Here is a 12659-nt window from a genome sequence, read left to right as displayed (position 1 = left end):
AGTGATTTAATTCTCACTTCATCCTATAAGACCTATAATGGAAAATTGTTCCTTGCTAGTAGTGTATAGTCAGGAATTAATTTTTGTGCTATACATTTGAAAGTGACTTTTCTAAATGATGATGAAAAAAGTACTATTGTGCCTTCTACTTCCTTGCCCTCCTCTGTCTGTTTTTGTTCTTAGAATACTGCCTTGGACACCGTTCTGTTTCAAGTGTATGCCATAGATGCAGACGCTGGACTTGCCGCTGTTGTGAAGTACCGCATTGATGAGGTAAGCATTGCTTTTGGACAGAAAGCTGATTTTCTGTATTGATTTATAAGTGAACCTGACTCAAAACATCAACAGTGAACTTAGAACCAAGTTACACCCCCATTAGAACCAAGTTACACCCCCATTAGAACCAAGTTACACCCCCCATTAGAACCAAGTTACACCCCCATTAGAACCAAGTTACACCCCCCATTAGAACCAAGTTACACCCCCATTAGAACCAAGTTACACCCCCCATTAGAACCAAGTTACACCCCCATTAGAACCAAGTTACACCCCCATTAGAACCAAGTTACACCCCCATTAGAACCAAGTTACACCCCCCATTAGAACCAAGTTACACCCCCATTAGAACCAAGTTACACCCCCCATTAGAACCAAGTTACACCCCCATTAGAACCAAGTTACACCCCCATTAGAACCAAGTTACACCCCCATTAGAACCACGTTACACCCCCATTAGAACCACGTTACACCCCCATTAGAACCACGTTACACCCCCCATTAGAACCACGTTACACTCCCATTAGAACCAAGTTACACCCCCCATTAGAACCAAGTTACACCCCCATTAGAACCAAGTTACACCCCCATTAGAACCAAGTTACACCCCCCATTAGAACCAAGTTACACCCCCATTAGAACCAAGTTATGCCCCATTAGAACCAAGTTACACCACCATTGGAACCAAATTACACCCCCATTAGAACCACGTTACACCCCCATTAGAACCAAGTTACACCCCCATTAGAACCAAGTTATACCCCCATTAGAACCAAGTTACACCCCCATTAGAACCAAATTACAGCCCCAACATTAGTCATGTAGCAAATAATAATAAAAGCCCTTCTCAACAGACATTGAAGGAGAATTAGAAAGGACTATATGCCTTTGAGATTGTTATATGGACTCTATGTATTTATACCCAACTCTCTCCTCGTTTCTAGGCGAGTCCAAGTGATGGACTAAATCAATTTACTATCAATGAGAATAATGGCCAAGTCAAACTGGTTAAACAACTGAATTTTACAAGTTTGAGCACTTTCTATAGGCTGAAGATCAACGCCACTGTAAGTAGCCCATCTCAACACTTCTCTAGTCACTGTTGGATCTTCACTAGTCACTTATTGGAAGTTTTTTTTTTCTGTATTCCTGACTAACAAGCATGTTCTTTCTGAAATTGATCATGTTTTTCAGATCCAGTTGTGGGCTTAATCTGAGAAACGGTCCTATTAAATGTGGTTTTCTGTTTCTGATTGTGTTTCCCCTCACAGGATGGTGGAGGCCCTGTGTATAATGAACCTAACCCTGTTCATCAGTCCAGCATTGCCTTTGCTTTCATCACTGTGGTGGACGTCCCAGACCTGGATCCGCGGTTTCTAAGTACTCCTTACGCGACTACTGTCCCTGAACATTCTCCCGTGGTGAGTCTGGTGTTGCCAAATAGGCACTTTCCTTTTAGTTCATAGTTCAACCGACCAAAGAATATCAAACAACGTTCACATCGTGTTTTCTACCAACAGCTAAGTCCTTTTACAATTTGTTTATTGTTGTTGCTAGTTGCTGTATTGTCGTACACATACACATACATCTAAATAGATAAACAATTGTAAAAGTAAAGGTATGGACCAATAAAGTTCCAAATGGTACCATGTTCCCTACTTGGTGTACTACTTATGATCTGGGCCATTTACTACTTTTGATCAGGGCCATTTTGTAACGATAATCATTTTCTTCCTTCTCCTCGGACGAGGAGAGGCGAGAAGGATCGGACCAATATGCAGAGTGGTTCGTGCTCATGATGATTTATTAAAACCGAAACTGAACACTGAAATACAAAACAATAAACGAAGTGCAGAAAACCGAAACAGTACCGTGTGGTGAAAACACTAACACGGTAGACAAACACCCACAAAACACACGTGAAACCCCGGCTGCCTAAGTATGATTCTCAATCAGGAACAACGATTGACAGCTGCCTCTGATTGAGAATCATACCAGGCCGAACACAAAAACCCAACATAGAAAACAACACATCGACAACCCACCCAACTCACGCCCTGACCAACTAAATAAACACAAAACAAGGAACAACAGGTCAGGAACGTGACACATTTACTACTTTTGATCAGGGCCAATTACTACTTTTAATCAGATCCATTTACTACTTTTAATCAGATCCATTTACTACTTTTAATCTGGGACATTTACTACTTTTGGAGTGCCAAAGGGGACAAAGCCTTTGTTGACGTCAGCCTTTAACTGAACTCTACCGTCTCCCTTTCATTTCAGGGCAAGTCTGTGTTTAAAGTGACCGCAATTGATCAGGACACAGGAATCAACGATGCCATCACCTACAGCATTGAAGGTGAGCATAACTACTTCTCTGAACGTCTGCTGAACGTCTCTGAACGCCTCTGAACGTCTGAACGTCTGCTGAACGTCTCTGAACGTCTCTGAACGTCGGCTGAACGTCTCTGAACGTCTGCTCATTTCAGGTTGTTAGCGGAACATCAGCATAAACGTTGTCCGTTGCCATTGTGCTGACAACTCTTGAAAAGATAAAAGATATTTTTTGTTTTTAATTCTAAATTGTTGGAATAATGATGAAGATTGGACTCTGATATATGTTTTGTTATTTTGCAGGTACCAATGACCTGTTTGACATCACAGCCAATGATGGAATCATATCTGTCAAAAGTGATATTGACAGAGAGGCTTTGTTGGACACCAATTATGTTGTGGCCTTTAATGTGACGGTATACTCTTATTGCTTAAATTCTTTACATCATTTCCAAAAATTTATTTATCCAAAGGACAATATTTAATTTCAGGCTAACCTACTGTTAATTAAAAAAACTACAATTCTAGGCAACAGAGGTGCATCCAAGCATCCTGGGGACCCAGGCCCACACCTCCACTGAGGTACGGATTACCATCAGTGACATCAACGACAACAAGCCTAAATTTTATGACTGTGTTGTGGAGCCCTGCGTGGAAGCCAGCAGCTTCACGGCCAACATCTTGGAACACTCCTCCATGGGTGTTCCAGTCGACGGCCTCGACATCGAAGCCAAAGATTTGGATCAGGTCAGTCCTTTCTAAGAAAAAGGGTTGCAAAAAAAAATGTTGGGATTTTCTGTAACTCGTGGTTGGAAGATTCCCAGAGTTAGGAGAAGGAAAGGAATAATGAAAAACTAAATCTGAAATCATCCAACCAGGATTACTTGAAAATGTACTGGAACTTTGCAACCCTAATCACAAAATATATATATTTTTCTTAACAAAAAAAAAAAAGTCAAAGTCATGTGGGACCTGAGTTTACTCAGGCCAGAAAATTGATCAACATCTGCATTCTGATGTAGGGAGATAATGGAAAATTCGAATTAAGTCTTGCTGGACCAGACATGGATGTGTTCAGTGTGTCACCACTGATCGCCTACTCAAAAAGCCAAGTTCAGATCACGGTCAAGAACTCCCAGGCTGTGGACTACGAGACCAAAACGTCAATGGTCATCCAGGTACGCGTCCCAAATGGCAACCCCCAGTCCATATTTAGTGTACTACTTTTCACCAGGGTCCAATAAGGACCAAGGTCAAAAGTAAGGTACTATGTCCACGTAAATGTGGGAAATGTCTTCACTATAATTTGACTGACTGAAACCAAAGACAAAACACCCGTCAACAACCACCTTGTTATCATAAGCATTCAAATACATTTGACAATATTTTCAAAGAAGATGTGTGACAAGGTGATTGAAGATTTCAACCAGACAAACTAAGTGGTTTGGAGTGTGTCCAATGCCAGAGTTACCCTAGCTTAGCTGAAACAGGTTTTGTGTAGTTTTAATAAGACGGCAAGCAAACACACGTAGGATCCATTACAAACAGGTTGATTACTTATGCTAAAAGGAGATAACATTGCACCCTTTACACGGTATAGCCAGGTGAACTGCGGACACGCAAGAGACATTTAACGGTCTCTACCGGCACGGTTGCCAAGCTGCAGAACGTGAATAATGACATCGCATGATCAACAATACATCGTACCCAGAAGTTTTGTTTTGACGATCATATCACCGTTTTCAAAAAACCAACGTTTTTTTTGGTCTCAAATGGCATTCTCTTCACCAACCAGTGCACAGCTTTTAACCTGAGGTTTACGTACTGATACTCACCACAAAGAACAACATTCTTACTCCGTCCGAAAGTCTGTGTTTTAAAACCGAGATAAATCGTGGTTGTTTTCCTGTACAGATTATCGCCAAGGATCCCTCCAATACAGAAGACTGCTGTTCCACGGCTACAGTCACCATTCAGATCAAAGACATTAATGACAACAGCCCCACGTTCCCCAAAGAAGTCTATAACCTCAAGGTTGATGAGCACAGTCCTAATGGAACCACTGTGGACACGATAACAGTAGGTCCATGTTATTGTTACCATTCTAACATTAGGTCCATGTTATTGTTACCATTCTAACAGTAGGTCCATGTTATTGTTACCATTCTAACAGTAGGTCCATGTTATTGTTACCATTCTAACAGTAGGTCCATGTTATTGTTACCATTCTAACAGTAGGTCCATGTTATTGTTACCATTCTAACAGTAGGTCCATGTTATTGTTACCATTCTAACATTAGGTCCATGTTATTGTTACCATTCTAACAGTAGGTCCATGTTATTGTTACCATTCTAACAGTAGGTCCTTGTTATTGTTACCATTCTAACAGTAGGTCCATGTTATTGTTACCATTCTAACAGTAGGTCCATGTTATTGTTACCATTCTAACAGTAGGTCCTTGTTATTGTTACCATTCTAACAGTAGGTCCATGTTATTGTCACCATTCTAACAGTAGGTCCATGTTATTGTTACCATTCTAACATTAGGTTAATGTTATTGTCACCATTCTAACAGTAGGTCCATGTTATTGTTACCATTCTAACAGTAGGTCCATGTTATTGTCACCATTCTAACAGTAGGTCCATGTTATTGTTACCATTCTAACAGTAGGTCCATGTTATTGTTACCATTCTAACAGTAGGTCCATGATATTGTTACCATTCTAACAGTAGGTCCATGTTATTGTTACCATTCTAACAATAGGTCCATGTTATTGTTACCATTCTAACAGTCGGTCCATGTTATTGTCACCATTCTAACAGTAGGTCCATGTTATTGTTACCATTCTAACAGTAGGTCCATGTTATTGTTACCATTCTAACAGTAGGTCCATGTTATTGTTACCATTCTAACAGTAGGTCCATGTTATTGTCACCATTCTAACAGTAGGTCCATGTTATTGTTACCATTCTAACAGTAGGTCCATGTTATTGTCACCATTCTAACAGTAGGTCCATGTTATTGTCACCATTCTAACAGTAGGTCCATGTTATTGTCACCATTCTAACAGTAGGTCCATGTTATTGTTACCATTCTAACAGTAGGTCCATGTTATTGTCACCATTCTAACAGTAGGTCCATGTTATTGTTACCATTCTAACAGTAGGTCCGTGTTATTGTTACCATTCTAACAGTAGGTCCGTGTTATTGTTACCATTCTAAAAGTAGGTCCATGTTATTGTCACCATTCTAACAGTAGGTCCATGTTATTGTTACCATTCTAACAGTAGGTCCATGTTATTGTCACCATTCTAACAGTAGGTCCATGTTATTGTCACCATTCTAACAGTAGGTCCATGTTATTGTTACCATTCTAACAGTAGGTCCATGTTATTGTTACCATTCTAACAGTAGGTCCATGTTATTGTTACCATTCTAACAGTAGGTCCATGTTATTGTTACCAGTCTAACAGTAGGTCCATGTTATTGTTACCATTCTAACAGTAGGTCCGTGTTATTGTTACCATTCTAACAGTAGGTCCTTGTTATTGTTACCATTCTAACAGTAGGTCCGTGTTAATGTTACCATTCTAACAGTAGGTCCGTGTTTTTGTTACCATTCTAACAGTAGGTCCATGTTATTGTTACCATTCTAACAGTAGGTCCATGTTATTGTTACCATTCTAACAGTAGGTCCATGTTATTGTTACCATTCTAACAGTAGGTCCATGTTATTGTTACCATTCTAACAGTAGGTCCGTGTTATTGTTACCATTCTAACAGTAGGTCCATGTTATTGTTACCATTCTAACAGTAGGTCCATGTTATTGTTACCATTCTAACAGTCGGTCCATGTTATTGTTACCATTCTAACTGTAGGTCCATGTTATTGTTACCATTCTAACAGTAGGTCCATGTTATTGTCACCATTCTAACAGTAGGTCCATGTTATTGTTACCATTCTAACATTAGGTCCATGTTATTGTTACCATTCTAACAGTAGGTCCGTGTTATTGTCACCATTCTAACAGTAGGTCCATGTTATTGTCACCATTCTAACAGTAGGTCCATGTTATTGTCACCATTCTAACAGTAGGTCCATGTTATTGTTACCATTCTAACAGTAGGTCCGTGTTATTGTCGCCATTCTAACAGTAGGTCCATGTTATTGTCACCATTCTAACAGTAGGTCCATGTTATTGTCACCATTCTAACAGTAGGTCCATGTTATTGTCACCATTCTAACAGTAGGTCCATGTTATTGTTACCATTCTAACAGTAGGTCCATGTTATTGTTACCATTCTAACAGTAGGTCCATGTTATTGTCACCATTCTAACAGTAGGTCCATGTTATTGTTACCATTCTAACATTAGGTCCATGTTATTGTTACCATTCTAACAGTAGGTCCGTGTTATTGTTACCATTCTAACAGTAGGTCCATGTTATTGTTACCATTCTAACAGTAGGTCCATGTTATTGTTACCATTCTAACAGTAGGTCCATGTTATTGTTACCATTCTAACAGTAGGTCCATGTTATTGTTACCATTCTAACAGTAGGTCCTTGTTATTGTTACCATTCTAACAGTAGGTCCTTGTTATTGTTACCATTCTAACAGTAGGTCCATGTTATTGTTACCATTCTAACAGTAGGTCCATGTTATTGTTACCATTCTAACAGTAGGTCCATGTTATTGTTACCATTCTAACAGTAGGTCCATGTTATTGTTACCATTCTAACAGTAGGTCCATGTTATTGTCACCATTCTAACAGTAGGTCCATGTTATTGTTACCATTCTAACAGTAGGTCCATGTTATTGTTACCATTCTAACAGTAGGTCCGTGTTATTGTTACCATTCTAACAGTAAGTCCATGTTATTGTTACCATTCTAACAGTAGGTCCATGTTATTGTTACCATTCTAACAGTCGGTCCATGTTATTGTTACCATTCTAACTGTAGGTCCATGTTATTGTTACCATTCTAACAGTAGGTCCATGTTATTGTTACCATTCTAACAGTAGGTCCATGTTATTGTTACCATTCTAACATTAGGTCCATGTTATTGTTACCATTCTAACAGTAGGTCCATGTTATTGTTACCATTCTAACAGTAGGTCCATGTTATTGTTACCATTCTAACAGTAGGTCCATGTTATTGTTACCATTCTAACAGTAGGTCCATGTTATTGTTACCATTCTAACAGTAGGTCCTTGTTATTGTTACCATTCTAACAGTAGGTCCTTGTTATTGTTACCATTCTAACAGTAGGTCCATGTTATTGTTACCATTCTAACAGTAGGTCCATGTTTTATTGTTACCATTCTAACAGTAGGTCCATGTTATTGTTACCATTCTTACAGTAGGTCCATGTTATTGTTACCATTCTAACAGTAGGTCCATGTTATTGTTACCATTCTAACAGTAGGTCCATGTTATTGTCACCATTCTAACAGTAGGTCCATGTTATTGTTACCATTCTAACAGTAGGTCCATGTTATTGTTACCATTCTAACAGTAGGTCCATGTTATTGTTACCATTCTAACAGTAGGTCCTTGTTATTGTTACCATTCTAACAGTAGGTCCATGTTATTGTTACCATTCTAACAGTAGGTCCTTGTTATTGTCACCATTCTAACAGTAGGTCCTTGTTATTGTTACCATTCTAACAGTAGGTCCTTGTTATTGTCACCATTCTAACAGTAGGTCCTTGTTATTGTTACCATTCTAACAGTAGGTCCATGTTATTGTTACCATTCTAACAGTAGGTCCTTGTTATTGTTACCATTCTAACAGTAGGTCCTTGTTATTGTCACCATTCTGCCTGGAATTCAACCAATGCGGTCTGTGTTTAATTTGAACAAGCATTTTGAAGTATCGAGTGTTAACTCACTCAACCCGGGACACACTGCTATGTAAATCAAACACACCTGTAATAAAATGTGAATCAAAAGTCCTTTGACTGTTGCTGCTGAATGTATTGGAAGTACAAACACAAAACTCTACTTCTCTCCAGGCAACCGATCCTGACACTATGGATGTTGGTAACATCAGATACAGACTTCTTCCTGACAGCATGTACGTACACTACACACCATTATTACTGTATGTTGTATTGTAATCCAGTCCAGAATTTTCTTATGTTTATAGGATACTTCATTAATTTAGTTTGCTTTATAAGAGGCTTTCATACAACATAAAACATAAACAATATACAGTATATCAACTTTGATGTTGTCTGACATGAGGTGCCAAAGTTTGTGAAACGAGACCCAATACATGAGAACTAAAGACTAAAAGAGATTTCTGGTTTTCAGACTGAAGTACTTCGATGTGAATGCAATGACAGGGAGGATCTTTGTGACAAACAGCAAACTGATCGACCGAGAACTCACCTCCCTCTATTCTCCAACTCTGCAAGCAAGAGACCAGGCCAACAACACAGGGAACGCTGTGTTAGAAATCACACTGACAGACATCAATGACCAGACGCCACAGTTCAACAGAGAATCCTACGTTGACTATGTGAAAGAAGGCTCAGACCTAAGAATTCAAGTACAGGTCAATATCTGTCTCTATACAAGTGGATTTCAAACCTCTCCGCAGGGACACCTCTAGACGTTTTATGATTTTGTTGTAGCCCTGAACGAGCTCAGCTGATTCACCTAATCAAGGACTTTATTATTAGTTGACAAGATGAATAATGTGTGGAATAATCATTGTAAATAAGAAATAGTTCTTAATTGACCCCTTGTATAAAATAAATAAAAACATGGAACGCCTGAGGAACCCAAGGATCGGTTTGAAAAGCATTCTTCTCTACACCACGGGTGTCAAACTCATTCCATGGAGGGCTGAGAGTTTCCAGGTTATCACTCCTTCCTCGATTGATCAATGAAGGTCACTGATTAGTTAGGAACTCCCCTCACCTGGTTGTCTAAGACTTCATTTGACAAAGATGGGAAGGAAATAGCCACAAGCAGCAGCCCCTGGGCCCTCCATGGAATGAGTTTGAGACCCAGTAACCAAAGGGTTAAAACTGCTCTACAGCTGACCCTTATGCTAGTCTATGGCAGACCCGTAGACACGGGAAATTCTAGTAACTTTCCAAAAATTCCCAGGTTTTCGAAAAATCCAGGTCAGAGGATTCCAGATTTCCTGCTTATTCTGTACTGAATTCCAGGAATCTTCCAGGAATTTGGGGGAAGGTTACCAGACTTTTGCTACCTAGGTAGACCTCTGTGCTGCTTCTAGTTGTTGGTGATTTTTTTCCTTCTTCTCGTTTGCAGGCTACTGACAGAGATGAGCCACCCAACAGCGAGATTGTGTATGGAATAGTTAGCAGTAACTACAGTGCCAAATTCACCATTGACCCCACCACAGGCTGGTTGGAGAACAAAGGCCCGCTAGACAGAGAGGCCATGCAGGCCAAGGATAATGGGCAGGTTAAGTTAAATGTGACAGCAACTGACAAAGGCAGTCCACCACTGTCCACCTGGGTGCCAGTCATCATCAATGTGGAGGTAAGATCACTGTCCATCCCTCACAAACCTTTGACAAGTGCACAGACAGGGTGTATTGGTACCTGGGCCCATATTCACAAAGCGTCTCAGAGTAGGACTGTTGATCTAGGATCAGATCCCCCTTGGCAGCTCTGTTACTAGGTCCTAAACAACTTTGCATTTATGTTTTATTTAAAAAATATATATTTCTTATATTATTATCCCAGAAAGTTCTTTTGCGTTATTACATACAGCCGGAATTAACTTCTGGATATCAGAGCGAGGATACCTCACCAGCGTTATGACCAGAAATACGACTTTCCCGAATTGGATCCTTTGTTCGTACTCCCCAATGCAATTTAACTTATCCCTGAGGCTGTTTCAAGACGCCGCCAACGGAGAAGAGGTATTTAGAGTGGACTTCTAGTCTGTCTCAGGAGGCATGCACACCATCCACTGCTTCCGAATATATTACTCGCTAATGTTCAGCCCCTGGACAATAAAGTAGACGAGTTCAGGGCGAGGATCTCCTTCCAGAGAGACATAAGGGACTGTAACATACTCTGTTTCGCAGAATCATGGCTCTCTCCGGATATACTGTCCCCATCCATACAGCCAGCTGGGTTCTCAGTTCATTGTGCATACAGGAATAAAGAACTCTCCGGGAAGAAGACAGGCGGGGGTGTATGTTTCATGATTAACTACTCATTGTGTGATTGTGGTAATGTACAGGAAGTCAAGTCCTTTTGTTCAACCAACCTAGAATACCTCACAATAAAATGCCGACCGCATTACCTCCCAAGAGAGCCGTGTATATTACCCCTCAAGCCGATACCACAACGGCCCTCAAGGAATTACACTGGACTTTGTGCAAACTGGAAACCACATATCCTGAGGCGACATTTATTGTAGCTGGGGATTTTAACAAAGCAGTTCTGAGGAAAACGCTACCAAAGTTCTATCATTGACTGTAGTACTTGCGCTTCAAAAACTCTCGACCACTGTCACTCTCCCTTCCGGGATGGCTACAAGGCCCTCCCCTGCCCTCCATTCGGGCAAATCAGATCACGACTCCTCCCTTCAAACAGGAAATACCCGTTCTAAGGAAAATTCAACACTGGTCTGACCAATCTGAATCCACGCTTCAAGATTGTTTTGATCACGCTGACTGGGATATGTTCCGGGTAGCCTCTGAGAATAACATTGACGTATACACAGACACGGTGACCAAGTTCATAAGGAAGTTTATGGGGAATGTTGCTCCCACTGTGACGATTAAAACCTACCCAAACCAAAAAACTGTGGGACATTTAAGCATGTTAACCCTCGCAAGGCTGCAGGACCAGACGGCATCCCTAGCCACGCCATCAGAGCATGCGCAGACCAGCTGGCTGGAGTGTTTACAGACATATTCAATCTCTCCCCATCCCAGTCTGCTGTCCCCACTTGCCCAAGATGTTCACCATTGTTCCGGTACCCAAGAAAGCAAAGGTAACTGAACTAAATAGCACTCACTTCTGTCATCATGAATGGCTTTGAGAGGCTAGTTAAGGATCATATCACCTCTACCTTACCTGACACCCTAGACCCACCGCATTTTGCAATAGATCCACTGACGATGCAATCGCCATCGCACTACACCCTGCCCTATCCCATCTGGACAAGAGGAATACCTATGTGAGAATGCTGTTCATTGACTATAGCTCAACCTTCAACCCTCCAAGCTCATCATTAAGCTTGGGACCCTGGGTCTGAACCCCGCCCTATGCAACTGGGTCCTGGACTTCCTGATGGGCCGCCCCCAGGTGGTAGAAAGTAGAATACAACACCTCCACCCCGCTGATCCTCAACACAGGGACCCCACAAGGGTGCATGCTCAGCCCCCTCCTGTACTCCTTTGTCACCCGTGATGGTGTGGCCACCACGCACGCCTCCAACTCAATCATCAAGTTTGAAGACAACACAACAGTGGTAGGCCTGATTATCAACAACAACGAGACGGCCTACAGGGAGGAGGTGGGGGCCCTGGCAGAGCGGTGAAGGAAAATAACCTCTTCCTCAATGTCAGCAAAATGAAGGAGCTGATCGTGGACTTCGGGAGACAGCAGAGGGAGCGTGCTCTCATCCACATCGCCGGGGCCGCAGTGGAGAACGTGAAAAGGCTCCATGTTCCTCGGCGTGCACATCACTGATAAAATGGTCCACCCGTACAGACAGTGTGGTGAAGAAGGCACAACAGCAACTTTTATCTTTAGATTCAGAAGGAAATACTGATCCTCGATCACCGTTCTTAATCTGAGAAGCTTTACGCATATGGACCCAGACCTTGTATCTCTTTTTCGACTGGATAGACCTTTCGACAGATTGTTTAATGTGTAAGTGTGTCGTCTTCTTGACGTGATCAGAAGTAAGAGGAAGGCTTCATTTCCTTGTATCTTTGTCAACTTCGTGAACATAAATTGTAAATTGTAAAGCTTCACTGGGCCTTCTACTTTCCAACCTAGGATATCAACGACAACACACCGAAGTTTGAAA

General features: G+C 41.2%; 1 protein-coding gene across 2 annotated transcripts in view; it reads left to right on the top strand.

Annotated features, from left to right (window-relative positions):
• Positions 1–12659, top strand: part of cdhr2 (cadherin related family member 2) — a 37578-nt gene that overhangs the window by 13166 nt on the left and 11753 nt on the right. For both annotated transcript variants that reach the window (XM_055927854.1, XM_055927852.1), the window contains exons 7-18: positions 184–273; positions 1221–1343; positions 1548–1697; positions 2566–2641; positions 2920–3032; positions 3145–3363; positions 3639–3794; positions 4531–4695; positions 8639–8700; positions 8940–9183; positions 9912–10145; positions 12629–12659. The exon at positions 12629–12659 is cut by the window's right edge and continues 39 nt beyond it. In XM_055927854.1, coding sequence (XP_055783829.1) covers positions 184–273; positions 1221–1343; positions 1548–1697; positions 2566–2641; positions 2920–3032; positions 3145–3363; positions 3639–3794; positions 4531–4695; positions 8639–8700; positions 8940–9183; positions 9912–10145; positions 12629–12659 — 1663 coding nt within the window. The remainder of the gene's footprint in view (positions 1–183; positions 274–1220; positions 1344–1547; positions 1698–2565; positions 2642–2919; positions 3033–3144; positions 3364–3638; positions 3795–4530; positions 4696–8638; positions 8701–8939; positions 9184–9911; positions 10146–12628) is intronic.

This window comes from Salvelinus fontinalis, chromosome 6, assembly GCF_029448725.1.
Source record: "Salvelinus fontinalis isolate EN_2023a chromosome 6, ASM2944872v1, whole genome shotgun sequence".
NCBI lineage: Eukaryota > Metazoa > Chordata > Actinopteri > Salmoniformes > Salmonidae > Salvelinus > Salvelinus fontinalis.
Note: the sequence above shows the minus strand (reverse complement) of the source record. Positions and strands in the feature narration are given on the sequence as shown.